This window comes from Rhincodon typus, chromosome 11, assembly GCF_021869965.1.
Source record: "Rhincodon typus isolate 14 chromosome 11, sRhiTyp1.1, whole genome shotgun sequence".
In the NCBI taxonomy this organism is placed as follows: Eukaryota; Metazoa; Chordata; class Chondrichthyes; order Orectolobiformes; family Rhincodontidae; genus Rhincodon; species Rhincodon typus.
This window is the reverse complement of record NC_063342.1, coordinates 34,267,126-34,289,559: the sequence shown is the minus strand read 5'-3', so window position 1 is coordinate 34,289,559 and position 22,434 is coordinate 34,267,126. Positions and strand designations below refer to the sequence as shown.

General features: G+C 39.7%; 1 protein-coding gene across 1 annotated transcript; it reads right to left on the bottom strand.

Annotated features, from left to right (window-relative positions):
• Positions 1 to 2,411: 2,411 nt before the first annotated feature.
• Positions 2,412 to 15,530, bottom strand: hsd3b1 (hydroxy-delta-5-steroid dehydrogenase, 3 beta- and steroid delta-isomerase 1). Its single transcript, XM_020518313.2, has 3 exons — positions 15,287 to 15,530; positions 11,971 to 12,138; positions 2,412 to 6,577 (listed from the first exon to the last, which is right to left on the bottom strand). The coding sequence occupies exons 1-3, from the start codon at positions 15,441 to 15,443 to the stop codon at positions 5,769 to 5,771; spliced, it is 1,134 nt and encodes a 377-aa protein (XP_020373902.2). The 5' UTR covers positions 15,444 to 15,530; the 3' UTR covers positions 2,412 to 5,768.
• Between the last annotated feature and the right edge of the window lie 6,904 nt (positions 15,531 to 22,434).

Genomic DNA, 22,434 nt, shown 5'->3' with positions numbered 1-22,434 from the left:
GCCTGTTGGTCTTCCAAGGCTTCATATTTCAAAAAATAATTTAATAGTTTGCCTAATTAGCCAAAATAAGGAGAAAATAGCACGTTAATTCAACATTTTTAATGGTTTGCAAGAATGATGCCATTGATGAGACTGTTTAAACTTGGATAAGCAATATAGGAGCAAATTACTGCAGATGCTAAAATCTGTACTGAAAACAAGAAATGCTGGAAATCACAGACTCTTCATCTAGACTTGAAATGTTAGCTTGCTCTCTCTCCATGGATGTTGCCTGACCCACTGAGATTTCCAGCATTTTTTGTTTTGGATAAGCAATATCCTGTTCCTTTGGTGGTCTTCCAACCTAGATATTCAAGTATCTTTGTAGAATAGCCAAAACTAATGCTGACTTGTTGGTCAAGAGAAAATAATTTGATAGCAAAGTTTGTTTTGTTCCCTAGTGAAGTCTTTGATATTTTTATTGCAAAAATTTGCTTGTTTGGTACCACTGCCAGAATCTAATTATAGTCTTCAACTCCACTGTTATTCCTCACCACCAAATACTCAGCTTTGAACTTATGATTAAGTTTTTGTTGTCAGATAAAATAATACTTCTGGCTTCTTCTATATGAATTTTCTTTGACTACTACTTCAAACAATGACAATGTCTGGTGATATTGTTCAATGTCAATATCACAGAGCTGTATTGTAAATGTTTTAGCTAGTGATTTATCAACAGAGAAAATGAGGTATGATCAGTGTAAATATACTTGATCCTGGATTCTTCCATGCCCATTCCACCAGCTGAAATGCAGTGAGGCAAAATTTCCACCAGCCAGTCTGCCACAGTTGACAAATCTCAAGGTCATTTGTATTAAAATGCCCAACATTAATTCCAGCACCTCCTAAGTGGCAATTCACAGAGCGTAGCAATTTAACAGCAGTAGCTTCCAGTGCCTTCAGCATTGCTCATTGTAAACAAAGAGTAATTAATTTGTTAAGAACTGTTCGATTTTGAGGTTGCTGCAGTCAACAAGCATCGTGAGTCCCATTCCCACCAGTAGGTTCTCATGCAGTGTAGGTTTGCCTGCATCTAATATTTGGGAGAATGCATAGTGATTGACAGGATTTCTGGCAAATTACTTCATCCGATCTTCCCTGAAATCTGTACCTGGAATGAAGTTACAAAGCATCTGCCTCATCTGCAACAGAAGAAAAACTGCAAAATCCCAACGCAGCTCGATCCTCCTGCAATTTCAGATCCCACCACACAATTTCCACTTCAAAACTATCTTCCCAGACTCAGCCATTTTAAACCCTCCAAAAGGAAGCAAGTCAGAAACATGATTCATTAGACTCTCTAAGAAAATACTGATTGAAATAATTGGATCAATTTTCATCATGGATTCCAACTCAGCATGCTGAAATGCTAACATGGGAGAAAGATGTTGTTGTGTGTTTCTCTACTGATACAGGCCTTTCCACAGGCAAAGCCAGGTCCTCAATCTCTGCCAGGTAAATATGTCAGGATTTACAAACAAAATAATTAGTATAAATTAACAATTTCAATCAGTCAGATAATTCTGGGCCTTGACCGGATAAGGTTCTTTCCTGCACCTTTAAAAGTAACAATGTTTTAGTTATCAGGTTTGACTTACACCAGCAATTATAGTCAATTTATTATCAATAAACCATTAATTCAATGAATCTTAATCTTTTCTTACCAAGTTTATTATATTTCACAGATAATCCTTGTCTACTCAGTTCTACTTGTTTTTTCACATGATGTAGATGTCACTGTCAAGGCAGCAATTGCTGCCCATCCTTAATGACCCTGACACTTGCTGGGCCATTGAAGAGTCAACCATGTTATTGTAAATCTGGAGTCACTGAGGTAAGATGACGTAAAAGTGACATTTCTGTGAAGAAATTACATTGTTTTCTAATACACTCAACAATAGTTTTAGTAATGATAAATGTGTAACTAACTTTCAATTCCAGACTGATTAATTTATTGCATTGAAATTCCACAAACTACCATGGTGTGATTAGAGTTTCTTCCCCAGAGAATTAAATCTGTGCTCTGAATTACCAGTCCAGCAGCATTACACCACTGCCTTTCCAGAGTTGATCCTTGAATCTTTTAAAATGTTTTGACCATGTTTGTGTTAGTGTTGCCAACTCCAAATTGATGTATTCCTGGAGATTCAATCATGTGACATTCAATCATAAGACATCGCTTGTTCTGAATCTTAATCACATGACATTGGATCATGGGATAGTTGTCCAGTTTTCAAATCTTGTTGCCCTGGTGGAGTATTGTGATAATATCAAGACCCAAATAAAATAATGTGCTTTCTAAATTGTAGTGATATTTATAAAATTTATAAATCAAAGAAAGGACACAGAAGAAAAAAAGATTCAAAGGCCTGTAATATTTGCATGAAATTTATTTTGGTGATGTTTCTACAGCATCAATTGCACCGAGAAACCCTAAGTAAATTCCACTGATTTTAAAATATCAATAAGTAAATTCCAACGAAGACTGCATATACTTTTATGATTATTTTTATAACTTGCTGTATTGTAAAATAAAATGAATAAAAGCAAAACTAAACCTAATTCATTGGCTGCTACATTCCATTGATGAAACTCAGTTTCAGAGGTAATACTCAGTCCACAGCAAGAAGCACCTAAAGTACCTCAGCTTCAGATAACAATGCAAATGCATAATAAAACAGGGCACAAAACCAGAAAAAGTTGACTTCTGATGGGTTTTGTGTGTATTTAATTACTCCTGGTCAGTGATTATCTGTGATCATTTTCAAACTGGTTAACATCTGGAGAAAGCTCAGAATCCCTGGCTGGCAAAGGTTGAGAGTCTCAAAGGGTTAATATGGGTTCCATTATTTTAAATGTTTTTTAAAGTTTCTTCAAATCATAGAAAGAATGAACCAATGAGAGCACATTTTTTCCCAAGGGCAATGGGGGATAAAGAGGGAAAGTGGAGTTGAGGATTACCATATCGGACATGATCTCATTAAATGGCAGAGCAGACTCAATAGGCTGAAAAGCCTACTTCTGCTCCTACATCTTATGGTCATTTTGTTTGTTCATGAGATGTGGATGTCACTGGCTCAGCCAGCATTTATTGCTTATCCTTAATTGTTCTCAAAAGGTGATGGTGAGCTACCTTCTATCCTTGTGGAGTAAAAACAACCACAGTGTTGGTCCATGCCCACCTCATCTGTCCTAATGCCTGGATCCCCTATGTTTCCTTTCTTCTTTGTGCTACTTTCTAAAATACTGTTCTAACCTACCAAATGCAAAGCTCAATTCTCTTTATGCAGTAAGGAAACCAGCAAAAAGTGTAATATTAAGTCAATTTGACCCATCATTATTCGATTTTCATTGCATTATGTATTGAAATTTAAATGTGTTTAAGGTGTAAATGTCACAGTCAACTGGAAATGAAGAGGAAATGAAATCATTTTAATTGCATTCAGAACATTCATTATGCTGTGCTACATAAGTTTGATGTTGATGATTACAGAAAAGTATATATCATTTTGAAAATCTTCAGAATCACAATATCGGGGTTCCTTCTTTTTAATGATCAATACACTTTGCTGAGTATTTTCTGTTGCTGTGTTTCTGGTTGCTGTAATTTTTAAGAGTTCCATTCCTCTTGTACAACATAAGCTGGCTGTTTTCAGTCTCTACACTGCATCCAGAGGAAGGAAAAAGTTTCAGCTACTTGTAGGGGCACAATAAAAGTAGCATCACCGCAAACAGCTTCCTCACAGAGATGAAAAAATGTTAGACCAATCAAGCTTACTGATAGATGATGAACTAAATCTGTTATTTTCAGTGAACTGTGATTTACTACATATATGTTTGTGCAAATGCAATACTTCTGCTGAATGCTATTTGTAGTGCAGTGGTTAACTTTTTGTTTGACAATTTATATATTTTAACCCTTTGTACTCAAGGCATGCCAATTACTTTGGAGAATTAATTCCTTAAAAACAGGGAACATGATGTATGGTTAAAACACATTTGTTTAGCATTTTACAAGCAGCACATAAACTGCATGATGCCTGGTCATTTGAATTATGGCTGTATGCAGCAAGCACTAAGCGTGCTTTTCATTGGCTGTGTTTATCAGCAAGGATCCCAACGTTGTAACTAGTCAGGACCATTAAAAGCTAACTTACTCTTCTTAAATGGAAGATGCATTGTGGCAGGAGGACTTATTGGCAGTCATGCAGGAACTCACCTGGGAAAGGATGAAAAATGGAACAACTTAGCAGGCTCCAAAGTTTTCAGATGCTGAACCATGAGCCTTGTTGGAGGAGGTGAAAAGTGGGAAAGGTGTCCTGAACCCAGAGATGGCAAAATGTCAAGGGAGCAGACAGTCATGGAAATACATGCCAGGATTCATGTCCAAAAGAAACAGACAGTGCAACGATATGTTCAAGGACCTCACGTGAGCAGTCAAGTCAGTGAATTTGTCTTCAAATGGATGAATGTATTATATTAACTGCACCCAGCCTCAGCTACTGTTCAATTCATTACATCCTTTTGCTCCCCGACTGGCAATTGTTATAAATCAGGATTCATAACTTCATCCACCCTGCAAGTCTTAAGCCAACATCTCTCAGCTTGTACACTCTGCCAGCTATTGATCCCTGACCAGGTAGAAATAATATGTTGTCAACTGTCACTGAATGAAATCTTCAGTGACATTTTCTTATGCATCACTGGACAGCAAACTGCAAAATGTTATAAATAAGTCCAGGTGCAGACTACAATGAGTTAAGCAAATAGAAGTTCATTGTCATATCACTTTCACAGACGCAGTCCTTGCCCTGCTCTGAGTTTACCGTTGTGGCTGCAACATTTGGCAGATTTCAGTCAACTCTTTGAAACAGTACGATAGTCTTTCACATACTGTTCCTCACTGATATTCAGATAAAAGAATTGCTCTGAACATCTTGAGTTAATCTGGCCTCTTGTTGACAGCCCTTATCCTCCTCCTCCTCCTCATCTCATCTTACAACTTGAGCTGCTCTGTATAGCCACTTTATTCCCAAAGTCAAATCATATTAGAATGGAATTGCCAACTTAGTGTATCCATGTTATGAGTAACTGCGTCGTCAGCAGAAAATCTTGAAATACCTGCCATAACATCACTTTTAGACTTGTGGAGCTTGAAACAACTTTAGAAAACACATTCTTAAAGACAAAACAACGGCCCTAAGCAATCAATAACTAACCCAAATGTAATTGGAGTCCTTTAACTATTGCAGCTGAATGGGGTCCTTTTTAACACTATGCATTCAAATATGTAAGTTAAAAAATGATATTAATTGAAGTAGTGAGCTGAAAAGAGCACCACTAGGTCAAATCAGTCCAATCTGCTGACTGATGTCATGATCTCGAAGGCAATAAATGCTGGTCTAGGCAATGAGGCCCACGTCCTGTGAACAGATAAGTAAAAAAGAATGTGCCCACACAGGGTACTTCTGGGAACAATCTGTGAACCTATGATAACATCCTCAATATTATAGCATCCCACTAATCTCTAAGTGTTTGTGCACAAAGCAGGCCAGACCTCATTTTGGAACTTTATGGACTCTGGTAACACCCAAAATGAGGCAATAATTAGGCCAATTTCAGCCTCAGGAATTTTGAATAAAAGCATTAAGTACTGCACCAAAATAAACATTCAGAATTTCAAACTTTTCTCCCCTAAGATTTAGGCTTTTATTTTTGTAGCTTCAGTGTTACTTTTTATTTAAAATATCTCTCTGGTGTTGTACAATTGAAGCCAGCCAGGCAGTGGTCTGCTTTTTTGCTACGTCCCAACTGTAACGTGGTATGTAGTCAAAATCATTGAAGGCTTTGTGGCTAGTAAAGGTAAACTTTGTGTTGAGCATTGTAATAAGGTGTCGGTTTGTTTTGGGAACATATCTGATAAATGGCCTTAGCAAAAACTGCAGCATCTCCATTATGAAAGTGGTGAAGTACATAAGCAGCAGAGGCATATGAAGCTTTTCTGGAATTGTAAACCCTAGAGGGCCCATCATCTCATAGTTAAAATCTGAGTAACTCATATGCGGGGTGTCATCTGTGATATAATAGAATTTTCCACCAACTACTTTCTTCCTGTCCTTGTCTTTCATAGCTCTAGCCACTAAAATATGAGCCCAAGCTACATTGCCAACATAAACAGGATTCACAAGCGCCTGCTTCCTAGAAGATCTCTTCAGAACATTTCCATTGATGATTCCTTCATCCAAGTGTCCTACCAGAAAACGGGAGTTTTCTCCGTAGATATACGTGGGCCGTAAAGCACATGTTACCATTTGTTCACCATTAGGTAGGAGACATCCATTTGATGTCAGCACTAATTGTTCTGCTGCAAGTTTTGTTCTGCTGTAGTGAAATTTTAGTTTGCCAAGGTAGACTGAGTCTTCATCACCATTACAGATAGAATCACCTCTTGCATTTGGTCCTACCACCTCTATACTACTGGTGTAGATAAAACACTTCACGTTCTGTTGAATAGAGGTTTCTATCAAAAGATGAGTTCCTGCCAAATTAAAATGAAACAATATCATAAGAACTGATAGAAATCATACCATTACATAATTATAAAAAAAATACACCGTTCACCATGGTCAGAAATGAAAGTGAGAAGCATCCTATATCATCATTTTAATTGACATAGAAATAAAGGCTGAATCTTCATATATTTTAGCAAAGTCTCAACTTTGCCGGGTTTCACTGAGGGCCTCCTCTGCAAGGCCCATTGAGATTTCTCACAATATCATTGCAAACTCACCTCTTTAACTACTTACCCTGTCCCTACGGCCACGCTCTTGTTCAACGCTAGTTCAATTCTCCTCCTCACCATACTTGAAAGAACTCAACATTGCTGGGATATCTCTGAATAGACCATCATCCCTGGCACCAGTACTTTCTTTAAAAGGCCATGTGCATTGTCAACCTGGAGTTTACCTGTACAGTGACATGGCAGAGAAGGGGAAATTGGAGCCTTGCTTTTTAGGAGGAACCTGAAAGTCAGTGTGCACAGTGTGATGCAGATGAGGGCGTCCTCTTCCCCCAGGATGGTCAGAGGAGGCTGCAAAAACTTGGCAGCCTGGGCTGAGGTTGCCACCCAGTTCATTGCAGTCTCAGGCTGGAAAAAAACCCAGCATTGCAGGAAAGCCACCATCTTCTCCCTGCTCCCTATCTGCCATCTCTGATACCACCCAGACCTCCCATTAACCCTACAGCTGCCTACTCAATCATTCAGGCCAACCGACTACTTTTCAGCACTAACAGTTGTAATGGCCAGTTAGATCTCACTCAACCCTTCCCTTTCTCTAATTCAAGGAGAAAACAGCACACAATATGGAGGTAAGAGCCAAGATGAGTTGTGGGCTGTGTGACATTCGGCTCCTCATCCCTTACAAGGTCAGGAGTCAGATTCTGACCAGCCAAGTCTAAGTGATCCAGTCCAAGGCCCTAAACTGGTGTGAAGGCCTGCTCTTGACTTACTGTGCTGGGAACAACAGCGCACCCACCGCCCCCCCACCCCCACCCCCACCCCTGCCACTGAAGGGCTTAATATGACTGATGACTGTTGACAACTGTGACAAGTTCCCTGGATTTGTGTCTGCAGTTAATGGCAATACAAGAAGTAAAGAGAGTTTGTTAGCTCTGGCAGAGGAACCAAACAGTCAAAAAGGTGCATCTAGGTAGGCTCAAAGCGAATGAGTGGGTGAGCGAACAGCCCTGAGATGCAGCCTTGTCCATCCTTGCACACATCCCTGTCGTTACTGCAGCATTGCCAGTTGCTGACATACATTGAATATAGCTTTAAGGTATAAAAGCATCCTATAAATGGATCAGAGAGATTCCATGAAATTTCTTTTAGGCTGGCAGGTGTCAGATGCCAGCATCTATGAATCTAAGATGCGCGCCCAGAGCAGCAAGTGGCGAACTGGAGTCTCCACGTATCCATTCAGACTTTCATGTCAGTAATTGTAAATGTCTATTTTCCTTGCAGCAGGTGTAGGATAAAAAGTTTTATATTAATGAAGTGAGATTTGCTGTCAATGAGGCTGGTAACAAGTAATAATCACTGTTAATAGGTATGTCGCTGCTGTTCAGCAAACATCTTGTCTCACCAATTGGAAGTCTGTTGGAAAATGCAACTTGTTGCTCCTGACATTGAGGTAGGTCTCACTGGCCTTCTCATTTGATTCTCCCTCATTTCTCACGATAGCCCATCTCGTTCAGGCCTCTATAAAATTCCATGCATAATGTTGTTAGAATTTAAGGTGTTATCAAATCTAGAGTATAATTTGATCCAATATACTTTGAATTCACATCACAACTAATGTTCTAAGCTGCATGGCCACTCCAAAGGTCGACACAAGGCAACTGACACCATTCTCAGCATTGAATTCTGGTTCCTGAAGTCTCTGCCACGCACAAACCTTGGAGGTCCACACAAAAACAAAATTAGTGGGAACAGAAAAATCAATGGCCGTGATTTTACAATCCATCATATAGAATCGTAGGGAGATAACTTCAGCCTCCCAGAGTGGGTTGGTTGAGTTCAGATGGAAGGTTAAATAAACAAAAATATGAAACAGGATCCGAATTAGCCGATTTTCACTCTTATGGAGGTAGGACAATCATCAGATGACTAATCTGCTTGTCAAAAAGAGGGTTAGTTTTTATACTCACATGCAAGGATTGGCTGCACACTGCAGCTCAATGACAAATGTTTGGGTGTTTTGGTTCTGGCCTCGAGGTACTATAGGTCGAACAATTTCTGCTCATCCTGCAGGTTAGTTCCACTCTAATGGGAAGTTTCATGGAGATGGGGTGGAATGTTACAGCGAGTAATGTGGTTTTTGACCCCAGTTTGCACTAGTATCTGATCTTTGATGAATTGTTGGTGAGGATCACAGCTTGCATGCCATTTTGAAACTGCTGTGAATGGTGACGAATTTCTGCAGGCAGCCGAATCTAAAAGATAATATTCCACAATCCCTCATGGCTGACAGAGTCAAAGGACTTTGTGAGATCGAAGAAGTCTATTTACAGAAGTTGATGCTGTTCCCTGTACTTTTTTTGCATTTGCCGCACACTGAAAATCATGTCCATTGTGTCTCTTGACAGATGAAAGCTGCATTGAGGCTCAGGGAGGAACCCTTCAGCCTCTGAGAGGAGGCAGTTGATGATGATTCTCGCAATAACCTTTCCTGTGGTGGACAGTAGGGAAACCTCTGTATTTTCCACTGTCCGACCTGTCTCCTTTTTTGAAGATGGTTACAATTTCAGTGTCTTTGAAATCTCCCAGTATGCTCTCTTCCTTTCAGACAAGGGCAATGAGGTCATACATTCATGTCAAGAGTACCTGTCTGCCATATTTTAGTGCTTTAATGGGGTTCTATCTGTGCCAGAGGGCTTGTTGTTTGTCAGCTGTCAGATGGCTTTTTAACCTCATGGTGGGTTGGAGGCGTGTTGAGATGGTAATGTACATTGCAGGATGGTGTCAAAAGCTGCATCTTGGTTTAGGATGTCCTTAAAGTGCTCTCTCCAGCGACCTTTGACTGCCCCTCGGTCTTTGATAAGCGACTCTCCATTTTGGAAGTCAGTGGGGTAGGTCCCTGGACAGAGGATGACTTTGATTGTGCTGAAGAAGCCATCCACATCGTGGTCATCGGTGAGTTGCTGAATCTCCTTTCCACCCACCATCTATTCTTTAGGCCATTGGTTCTTTGTTGCACCTTGGCCTTCGGTTGCCTGTAGGCTTGTATCCTCTTACTTGACTTTTGATGAAGCTGCTAATTTAGGAACGTCTTGCTTTGGCAGTCTAGGAGATCCTGGATCTCCTGATCATTCCCACACGTGCTGACTATGGTGGCTTGTAGGGTAGACTGTTGTCATTCTGTGGCTCTGGATGTTGCTCATTGCCAGGTGGACTGGAAGGCACCACCTGAGTAGGTCTTTCTTCTCCAAGTCTTTAGTCTAGCAAACACTGAGCTTTCCATGATGGTGACTGGGAAGAGCGGCGTGCAGTCACCATCACAGTGACGCAGACTGGGAAAAGCGGCGTGCAGTCACTATTGCAGTGAGGCAGACTGGGAAGAGTGGCCTGCAGTCACCATTGCAGTGAGGCAGACTGGGATGAGTACATTCAGAGGCCAGAACACCTGGAAAACAAAGGTTCAGTACCAACCTGCTCATCACACAATACTGCTTCCCCAAACCTCAAAATTCACGTAAGCTCCCAAAAAACGTGGATCATTTTTCTTACCTCAGGAACCTCCTCTCCATGTGAGCAAACATTGGCTATGAAATCCAACATTGACTCCAATGTGCCAGTGCAACCTTCGGGCACCTCAGAAATAGTCTGTTTGAAGTCAAACCCAGTGCCCAGCTTATGGTCTGTAGAGCAGCCATGGTCCCCACCCTCTTGTGTGCATCAAAAACATGGACCATGTACAGCAGACACCTCAAATCCCTGGAGAGTTATTACCAGTACTGGCTTTGCAAAATTCTGCAAATGCACTAGCAGGATATGCAAACCCATGTTAGCATCCTCTCCCAGTACAATAGCTCCAACATTTAGATATTGATCACGCATGATCAGTTCACATTGTCATCACGCCTGACACAAGACTCCCTAAATAAGTGCTCTACTCTGAGCTCACAATGGTAAGCAATCACTAGGAGGCCAGAGGAAATGCTACGAGGACACTCTGAAAGCCTCTCTAAACAGATGCAAAATCCCCACCAACAGACAGGAGTCGCTTGCCCTGGAACGCACAAACTGGCGTCACCAAGTGGAGTATATAGAGGCCAAACACAAGCAGCAGAAAGAGTGTGCAGAATCTGGAGCATCCCACTCACCTGCCTCCTCACCACCACCTTCCCTAAGTGTGGCAGAGTCTACATCTTCAGCATTGGATCAATCATCCACTGCAGAACCCATCCCCGCTCCAAATGCCCCAGAGTGGAAGCATGTTATCCTCAACTCTGAGGGACTACTGAAGAAGATCACAGTTTATTTCAATAAGTGCAGCCTTAAATTTAAAGTAACTTTATTTTTAATTATAGCTTGATTTCCATGGTTCATATAACTCAGGTGAAAAGTGTGAAATGTCTGAGGTAAGTGTGTTTACGACACTGCTGTAGGCAAGAAAGAGGAGACTTTCCTTCAAGCTCAAAAAGTTTACCAGAAAGCACATTCCGTGTCGCAACACCCGCAATCTGTCCGCTTCCCTGACCACTATCTCTGAGAGAATGCTAACTAGCTTAAACTCAATTATTTCTTCATCTTCCGGAGTGCCTGGATTCAGCTGCAAGATACAGGAGAGTTCCATGGCTGCATCCCGTTAAAACATAGTTCCTCAGCTCTCACTCCCTTTATTTGGAAAATGCCATGCTTAAATTCTAGCCAATGAAAGGTAACAAATTAATGATCCACTCCAGAGAAGTTCTGAGAACAAAAGTGCAATTTAACCAGCTCAACAAAAGCCTAAGAATGAGGTTGCATATATCACCTCAAAAGAATCAGGCTTTAAGAGTGTTTCTGTTGGCTGTGCACCTGTAGGAATGGATTGTATTCTAGATTTTACAAACGCACAGCAATGATGCCATGCTAATAACATAAACCATCTAAATTTGCGCAATAAAAGCACAAAACATCCTTCTCAAATATTTAAAATTAGTTGGCTGGAGAGGAAATCCAGACCAAAGATAAATTTAGAGCAAACCACTCTCAACTTCTCAGAACCACCCTCTACCCCATGCCCACCCACCAGGACTTTTGACGTTTTTGCCCTCAGCTTGTCCTTGTGTCACCTAAGCACATGTCAGTAATTAGATTTCAGTTCATTCTTCTTTGCAGTGATATCCTGCATTATTCAATGCCTTGGTTTTCTTTAACTCAAGTTGTACCTTTAACATTGATGGCTTCTAGCTCTTCATTGCTGATGTATCCCCAGATGTCAATCGCAGAGGCAGTGTGAATAACACATGTCACTCCTTGACAGGCTTTTTGCAGGACCTCTTTATCTCTCACATCTCCTATGAAATCCGTCACCTTAATTCGACCTCCAGCCAATGCTGAGAAACAATTTTTTTAAAAAAGAAACAAAGATGAATCATTAGCTTTATTGAAATCATATTCACACCTTGTTGTTTAGACATTAGAACTTGAATTTCCTCAAGCTGCTCTGAAAGACAATTAACAGAACTGAAGAATCAAGAGGGAAAAGAAATCAGGATGAGACTCATTTAATTGGCTCATATGTAATTTGGCATTTACCTTCTTGGTTCTCTCAAATCTCCCAACATTATTACTTATTTTCTTTGTGATTTTCCCAATATTTACCTCCCCTCTTCCCACATATTGCCCAGTGAGAAGCTAATCTATCATTTAGCACCAGCAAGATCATTAGCAGAGATCTGACAGAAAGCATGCACTCAATATGGGATTATGTATGGGGCTAAGGCAGTTGGAAAAACAGAAAACAACTAAACATTCGACCAAAATCACAATGTTTAAAAACAATTGCCTCCACTTCAAATTCTACCAGATTAGAAATGACATACCTAAAACAATCTTATAGCTTTTAAAGTTAAGTGAGTTAGCTTATTGACTGAATCTTCCAGAAAAAGGTATTTATACTATAGTCATGGAAGGACTAGAAACACAATGGATGCAAAATGCAATATTTTCCTCCCATTTCTGGTTGTTCTAGGTGGCTTAGATTTTAAAATGGTGTCTATGTCATGTGTGCGCATGATCTTTTGGGTGAGATTACACTGATCTGGTGTTTCTGAACGATTTAGCGCATGGGCAGAGAAACTACACAAAGCATGCAGAGTAGGCAGATCCTTTGTTGAAATTAGGTGCAAATTTCTGTTGCTAAGAAGTAACTCTGAGCAGATCTATATAAGAAAGGGATATTTGCATTGCACAATCAATAAGAAACATGGTCAATGTGTGTGAAGATGGCCATGAAGATCTAGGTCTTGAAAGACCTCGATGCGGGCTGCAGACTGCACCATCTCAGCATTAGCAATTGCAGCCTGGTCTGACTGACAGGCAACTAGAAGTTGCTGGCACAGTGGAAGGACAAATTCTGTCATCATGAGAAAAAAGCCGTTGTCATGATGAAGATGGGGTCACTGCCACACCCTTGTGACAGCAATCCAAGTATTTTGATTTAGGATAGATTGCTGGACTGCCGCGACAACCCACAATCTTCTTTACATACTGGGATCCGCAGCTCTTAAAGCAGCAGCCTGAGCTTAGTTGGCCTGAAACTAAGCTTGGAAGGCACAGAGCTGAGATTTCATGGACTTAGCACTTAGACATTGGGAAACCACTGTTTGTGTTGCAATGAAAGCTGCAACACTAGCCATCTAACTGCGCATCATGTTTCAGCCCACACATAGGCAAATGGAGTTGGCCACCTTTTACAAGTTGCATATGATTGAGGTTTTCTAATCAGTTGCACAACACAACACAACACACACTTTGTTATGCAAACACAACAACACCATTCTGTAGATTGTTTCATTAAAGTGTTAATCTGAATTGAAACTCTCATGTAGCATCACCCTTCAGTGAACTGGCACTCATGCCAACCTTGTGACCTGCCCTGACTGTAGACCACTTGTGCCAATGTCTCTCCACTTCTAAGATATCCTTTAAATTGCATGTAGTGCCAATATCTGAGTTGATAGATATGAGTGACGTGGTGAGAATGTATCTTCTTTATCACTGCCTTTTTGCTGTTCTTTCACTCCCCAGCCGAGTTGCTATTCTCAGCTATTTAAATGGAAAAAGACAGGAGGTTAAGGTGATGTGTGGAGGGCAAAATCAAAAGCAGTGCATGTTTACACCATTTGCAGCTAATAAATCATAAGAGAATATGGAAATGGGGGAAGTAGGATATGAACAGCAGGATTAGAATTTAGGGTACTATCATCTTTAGTAGTTTCGCCTCTACTTTTGATTGAGTGCTGCAGATTAGTTGTTCAGGGAAGAGTAAGTTAAGATGTACTTCTTGTATTCAAGTTGAATTGCTACTTTTCAGTCACAGAAACACCAGAATGAATGCTACAGATACATTTCAATTGAAATACAGCCATTAACCAACCTCCATTTTCTGTATGAATATAAGAAACATTTCTTATCAGATCAATTGCTCTCAGAAAAAATGTTTGGGATAAACTCTGAATTGCCCTACTTTTGGGGCAAAACAATCCTCAAGTTGTACCAATGGAAATGACTGCATTTGTTTTTGATTGTTTCTCCTCTCCTGAAGCACAAACTCATAGTGAAATACGTTTCCATGCTGAAGGAATATGGAAAAATTTATTGCCCAAAAAAAAATCATTTGGCCCATTATGTCCACTTCTACAACAATGTAAAGTGTAGGTTCAGCCAGTGAGTTTCGACGGGTTATTCAAAATCTAATTCCTGCGCTTATCAAATATCCACGTTTTCCACTTGCGCTTGATGGAGTCTAATCAGGAACAAGAACTCTGCATGATTTTCCCTCTGGAGCTCAGGGTTGCCAGGACCAGTTACACTGCCCCTAAAGCCTACTGTTTCAGTGCCTTGTGCTCACTAAAACATAAACCTGGCAATGATCTAGCTCTTCTTTCATTTATATGTATTTAACATGTTGGACAGAGGATTTGCTAAGGACCATCAGGATAGCAGCAGTAGCAGCTTTGAATTCTGTACATTCTGCATAATCCAAGCAACAGAATGCAATGCAGATCTGCCACAAACGCTACTGCCCTCAATCAAATTTTAAAGTTCATTTTTGATTACAATAAATAAACAGTTTCTCTGCTTTTACAAGTTTTTCCAAATTCTCCTGTTTTTTGAGGGAATTTTAAATATCACTTAGGTCTTTCCAGTGCTAAAGAGCTGATTAGTTGACACCTCACAGTTCTAAAACATAAGCAGAATGCCCAGCAAAGAATTACTTAAACTAGAACCAAAATCCTTCAGACTATTCAGAAATACAGCAAACCCTGCCATTAAAACTCTAACTTATATGAATTATTTTCAGTCTTTTTCAAGACAAAGACTTTACTTTGGTAGACTTTATATTAAATAATCTAACATAAATTGTCCATAATTTTACAGGATTTCATAGCAATTTGCACGTTATAGCACTTTTTGTGCCAGCAAATATTATTACAATGAGTAATAAATGTATTTAACAGCAGAGTTCATGTCACATACCTTGCAAATCTTCTACAAATACTTGGTCTATCACTTTATCCAATATCCTGATTTCTGATAGATCATAATTTTCTTCAATCAGAAGTTTTATGATTTCTTGACCAAGAAATCCATTGCCTCCTGTAACTAGGTAGATCTCGCCATCAGCAAGCATCATGTTAATACAGAATGTACTATAAGTGTTGTGAACTGAATCTTGAATCAAAACTCTTACTGTCCTGCAGGCTGCCAACTAGGTTTTATACATCTGCATTAACCTTGAATACATGCTGATACTGATACTTAAATAGAAATGATTTATAAACTGTGTTCAGCTATTCGAGAATTGCTACATCTGTTAGTCTGTTTATTCATTGGAGGCTATCAGCAAGGACGCATAACACTTATTTCATAAACATCCATAAGATTCACGGTCACAATAGATAATATACGTAAATTTGCCCAATAAGGGAAATACAAAGCAAATGTGAATTGTTTTTAGATCCAGTAATTTTATTTTAAAGAACAGCTGCAGAAATCCATCAGAAATTGGTTTCAGGCACAATGGTGGCATATTGAGATACTGTAGAGTCAGGCCTGAGACCAACCCATCTCCTCCTGGCTCCACTGCAATGATTATTTTTAACTTAACTTTTAGTAATAGTCCCCAGTGATCAATTGATAATCTTTAATCGTTACTTTTAAAGCCAAAAACTGGCCATCCATTTCTCATCTAGACAAAGGGCGACCACCGATTGAAATTCTGGGCAGGAATCCATGCAGCTCCACTGACACCCAAAGTTTTCCCAGTGCAACATTATGAAACTAGGTTTGAACAGACTGCCCTCAGTTTGTAAAGGGAAGATTGGCTCAAATATAACAAAAGACATATGAAACTTCTGAGGTTCCAAGCGAAAATTGCCTAAGGTCTCCACAACGGACAGGTCAGTGCTTGTGCTCCAGAAAAATTCCCATCCTCTCACAACAAATAAATAGCTCCAGTCACAGCCTGCATCAAAAAGCATAGGCCATACTTTTCAACTCCACCAACATTGTACGTTTTCAGGCAGAAGTCAAACATTTCCATAAGACCATAATACTCAGCAGTGAGATGTAGGCCATTTGCCTCAGTGAGTCTGTTCTGCTATTCAACGAAATCATAGCTGATCTGAAAATCCTCAATTCCACCCTCCTGCTTTTTTCTCGTAACCCTTGATTCTCTTACTGATTTGTCTGCCTTAGCCTTGAATGTACTTAATGACCAAGCCTTGACAGCCCTCTGCAGTAAAGATTTACTATCATCAGAGAAAAGACATTCCTCCATTTAGACCAATTACTTAATGAGTTAATCTTATCAAGCTCTCTGCTGGAATGTAGATTAGACCTATCCAAACCTGGAAGAATTATAAAATGTAAAAGGAGTAAATTTAAGTAAGATGAAGGGTTTAGAGGGCTATGGGCCAAATGCTGGCAAATGGAACGAGGTCAGATTGGAACAGACGAGTTGGACCGAAGGGTCGGTTTCGGTGCTGTATGACTCTGACTCTATTTCAGTCTTAGTCTGATATTATTGGTCTCTGGTTTCCAGATTCTCCCACAAGGGAAAGCAACCTCTCAGCATCTACCCTGTCAACCACCTGAAGAATATTATGGTTTTAATAATATTGCCTCTCATCCTTCTAAATCCCAATGAGTTTCTTTTATTCATTAATGGGATGAAGGCATCGCTGGTAAGGCAGCATTTATTGCCCATCCCTAATTGCCCAGAGGGCAGTTAAGGGTCAACCACATTGCTGTGGGTCTGGAGTCACATGTAGGCCAGACCCGATAAGGATGGCAGTTTCCTTCCTTAAAGGACAATAGTGAACCAGATCGGTTTTTCCCGACAATTGGCAATGGATTCAAGGTCATCATTAGATTCTTAATTCCAGATATTTATTGAATTCAAATTCCATCATTTGCCATGGTGGGATTCGAACCTGGGTCCCCAGAACATTATCTGGGTTTCTGGATTAACAAGACCCAGCGATAATATCACTAGGCCATTGTCTCTCCTGGAGTATAGGCCCACCTACTCAACCTCTCTTCATAAGAAAATCCTTGTATACTAGCAATCAACCAAGTGAACCTTCTTGGGACTATCTCCAAAGCTAGGGTGTCAGAGGCTGAGAGGCGACTTGATAGGAGTATATAAAATTATGGGAGATATGGACAGTCTTTTTCCCAGGTTGGAAATGTGAAATACTAAGGGCCATAGGTTTAAGGTGAGAGAGGAGAAAGTCTAAAGAAGATGTGCAAAGCAAGTTTTTTAATGCAGAGGGTGGTAGGTGCCTGGAATGCGCTGCCAGAGAGGTGATAGAAGCAGATACGATAGCAACATTTAAGAGGCATTTAGATAGACATATGGACGAGCAGGGAATAAAGAAATATGGACCATGTGCAGGCAGATGGAATTAGTTTAAAATGGCATCATGTTCGATGCCAACATGGTTGGCCAAAGGGCCTGTTCCTGCGTTATGTTCTTTATGCCATCTGTCTTTCACTATACTTGGGGACCAAAACTGTTCACAGTATTCCAGGTGAGGTCTAATTACTGACTTGCATAAATTTAGCAAGACTTCCCTATTTTTATATCCATTCTCTTTGAAATAAAGGCTAACAGTCCATTTGCTCTCCCAATTACCCACTGAACGTGGATACTAACTAATTGTGAATTGTGCATGATAACCATAAAATCCCTCTGTGCTGCAGACTTCTGCAGTCATTTTCTTTTTAAATAATATTGACTTTCTCTATTCTTCCAGCCAAAGTGTAAAACCTCACATTTTTCCACATTATACTCAATCTTCCAAATTTCTGCCCACTCAATTAACCTGTCTATACCAATAAGACCATAAGAATTAGGTACAGGAATAGCCTGCTCAGCCCCTCGAGCCTGCTCCATCATTCAATAAGATCATAGCTGATCTGATATTCCTCATATCCACTTTCCTGTGTTTTCCCTATACCCTTGATTCCCTGACTGATCAAAAATCTGTCTATCTCATTAAATATACACAAGGATTCAGCCCCCACAGCTTTCTGTGGCAAGGAGTTCCAAAGACAATCAGCCCTCTGAGAGAAGAAATTCCTCCTCATCTCAGTTTTAAATTGGTGCCCCTTTATTCTGAGGCAATGACCTCTATTCCTAGATTTTTCTATGATAGGAAGTATCCTCTCAGCATTTACACTGTCAAGCCTCCTATGTGTTTCAATGAGATCATCTCTTATTCTTTCATATATTCTTTTATATCCAGTGAATAAAGTCCCAACCCGTTTAGGCTTTGCTCATAAGTCCCTCCATAACAGGGATGATCCTCATGAATCCTCTCTGAACTGCCTCCAACAAACTGATATCTTTCCTTAAATAACTCCTCTTATTCCCTTCTTTCCCATAACCGTCTCCCCAGATTCAGTTCCTAAGGGGCCTATGTTCATTTTGACCTCTTTTGTCCTTTTTGTACTTTTAAAGAAGCTCTTATTGTCAGTTTTTAGATTCTTCGCTATTTTGCCCTTGCAGTTTATTTTCTCTGTTTTCTTGTTAGTTCTCCTTTTCTGGATTCTAAATTTATCTGTCTTTGGGGCTATTACTGAATTTTGATTCCTTATATGCTTTTACTTTCAAATTATTAATCTCCTTAACTTCTTCAGTTAGCCGTAGTTGGTTGATCCCCTTCTCAGAATCTTTCATCCCCACTAACATATACTTTTTTGAGAGTCGTCAATTACCTCCTTAAATGTTTGCCACTGATCGCTTACTGTTTTTCTGATTATCTATCTACCCAGTCCATTTAAGCAAACTCTATCCTCATTAAGTTAATCACAGTTGTTACCAACCCAAGTTTCTCACTCTTGAACTAAATATTAAATTCTATCATGTTGTGATCACTACTTCCCGGGGATCTTCTACTCTGAAGGTCATTTGTTAAATCTGCCTCATTACCCATTGCCAGATCCAAGATAACCTGCTCCCTGGTTGGCTCCGTGAAATACTGATCTAGGAAATTATCCCTAATGCATTCTATGAATTTGTTGATGTAGCTATCTTTTACAATTTGATTGACTCAATCAACATGAAGATTAAAGTCACCCATAATTATTGCTGTCTTCTTTATATATGCTCCTATTATTTGTTGATTTATAGCTTGTCAAGTCAGAGTCTGTGGGATGTAAGGGAGCTTGGAGAGCTGCTTGATAAGTTGGGGGTGAGTTGAATCATTACTCAGGAGTTAGACGAGGTAATTAATAGTCTAACATTTCTGAATAACTACTTACTTTACTGCAGCAGAACGTTATGAATACTCCAATTTAAATGGATATGTTTGGATAGTTCCAGGTGTAGGTGAATTGTCCAGTGGAATCTTCAACTTGCCAGACAGTTCCCTTGGAGTCCGCTACACTCGGAATTCTGCAGGGTCCCCATACACATCTCCCATCGACGCTTTAGAGACGATTATCTGGCCATTGGAAAATTTGGATGAAGCACGTTTGAGAGATAGTGTGTATAAATGTGTAAAGAGTGTGCTTGAGGAAGTGTATGCAAGCAAGTGTGTATAAATGTGTGTGAGAAAAAGAGAGGAAGTTTGAAGGAGAGTGTGTTTTTGAGAAAGTGTGTATGAGCAAACAAGAGCGTGTGAGTGAGTTAAATGTATATGAGCAAAGGTATGTGTGTATGTGTGAGGGTGTGACTGAGAGAGTGAGAGTGAATGAGAGTGATAAGAATAACTTTGAAAGAAAGAATGTAAGTGCTGAAATTTGAGCATTGGCCCCTTGAGTGAGAAAATTATTGAAACGTGGCTCCTCACACAAAAAGGTTAGACAAATCTGTTCTAACACTATGTTAGAATGGATGAAAATAGATAGATTAAATGAGTAGGAAAAGATCTGACGGATCGACTATAATGTGAGAAAAAGTGCAATTGTCAATTTTGGCAGGAAAAATAGGAAAAGCTTATTGCCCAAATGATTAGAGTTTGTAGAGTTTTGAGATGATAGGGGATCTGCATGTCCAAGTCCATCACTGGCAAATACTATCAGTTACAGCAATGGTTACGGCACAGTGGCTCACTCCTGCCTCACAGTGCCAGGGACCCAGGTTTGATTCCACCCTTGGGTGACTGTCTGTGTGGAGTTTGCACATTCTCCCTGTGTCTGCAATTTAAACTTACTTGGTCAAATTTTAATTCTACAATGTGCTCTGAACAGAGATGTACAATAGCATATTGGAAATTTGTAAGTACAGTGTGTGTCTCAATGGCATTTTTAACTCGTCTGACTTATTATATTACTTCCAGGTTTCCCATCTGTTAGAGCTGCCCATGAATGAGCAGCACAAAATGGCCAATGGTTGCCCATGGCTAATGCAACAGGACATGGCTGACAGTAGTTAGAGCGCTTGGGAAAATATTTGCTTCTTCACAATTAGAACAATAGTAGCTCTGTAAACTCAAGATCAGCTGCAGCTGTTGACGCACAAGACACAGATAAAAATATTTCACACTAGTTAGTTGTTTCTCTTGAATTATTTAATTAATCTGTTGCAATATTAAGAGTAGGTTTAAATTAAGATTATTCAGATAATCATAGATATAGATTCTGAAATAGTTATAGATCTACATGTATACAAAAAAATCACTAAAAGCATTAGAGGAAAAGATTCAAACCAGTTTCAGACAGTAAAAGCAACCACCACCCCCATCTCCATCACTACAGGGAGGAATGAATACAGAGATTAGCAAACATTGGAATATGGATTGAATGAACACAACTTGTTGGCTAAAGAATTCTAACATTAGGTATAACCACATAACTTTGTTGGGACTGATCAAAAAGCAATTTTCTTTTTGTATTCCCTATAATGAAAAAACTAAAAGCTTCCTGAAGTGATAGGCAAGTATCCAATTAATTGCAGTTAACACAATGCAGCTGGAAAATGTCATTTGAATACAGTATCCATCGTGAAAAGCCTCACGAAGAAAGATAAGGAAGTCTGGGAAGGACAGGGGTGGACCACAAGCCTGTCCATCTCTTTATCATTCAGTGATATGATTAGCTTAATGGGTAATACACTGAAATTGCTGATGCATGTTTGAACTGCGTAAGATGCTGTATCAGAGAGCCAATTACAGAGAGATAACCTGACGCCACTAACCAATAGTAATCAAAAGGGAGGGTATGCACTCTAAGTTTAAACTGTATAACTTAAGACATTCTGAAGCTTTTTGTGTGCCTTTTTGCTATACTGTAACTGATGTGTAAATCACAATAAAGGCCACCTGAATCTGCGCCGTGACTCAGACTCTCTTTGAAAATATGAGATCTAACACCATCCAATCAGTAACATTGAGCATGATGTGAATCCACAAGGCACAATCCAACTATAAAATTTAAAGGAACACTCTGAATATGCAATTCTAAGAAGTTTAAAGTTGGGAAGAAAAGAGAAGTAACTGGGAGAAGGGACTAACACTCATTTCAATGACATCTCCTTGGATGTGCTGCACAGAGTTATGGGAATCTTGGAATCATAAGAAACAAAGAGTATTAAGACTCTTAATGAGTCATAAGTAATACAGAGACAAAAGGAGTCAATTCAGGTCACTGAATCTATGCCACCACTCTGTAGAGGCATTCAGTCAGATCCATTCCCTCATTTTATCAATGTAGCCTTGCATACTTACTTCTTCAAGTGCCCATCCAATTTCCTTTTGAAATCAGTGATCAGTCTCCACTTCCATTACACTCAGAGACAGCAAGATAGTGACACAATAATAATAATTGATTGTTGTAAAAACCTATCTGGTTTACGAATACTTTTTAGGGAAGATAATCTGGTATCCTTACTTGGTCAAGCTACATGTGACTCCAACCCACTGCATTGTAACTGATTCTTAACTGCCCTCTGAAATGGCCTATGAAGCCACCCAGTTCAAGGGCAAGTGGGGATTGGCAACAAATGCTGGACTTGCCACAACCATTGATTTATCTCCTTTGTCTTAAACTAACATCCGAGTTGGACCTGTCTTGACTGCCTTGGCCATTTTAAGTGTAATTTGTCTGTTAACTCAAATATACCTTGTGAATCCTAAATATTGACTTATAGGTTCAATAAATAGTAGATTTTTTTCTTG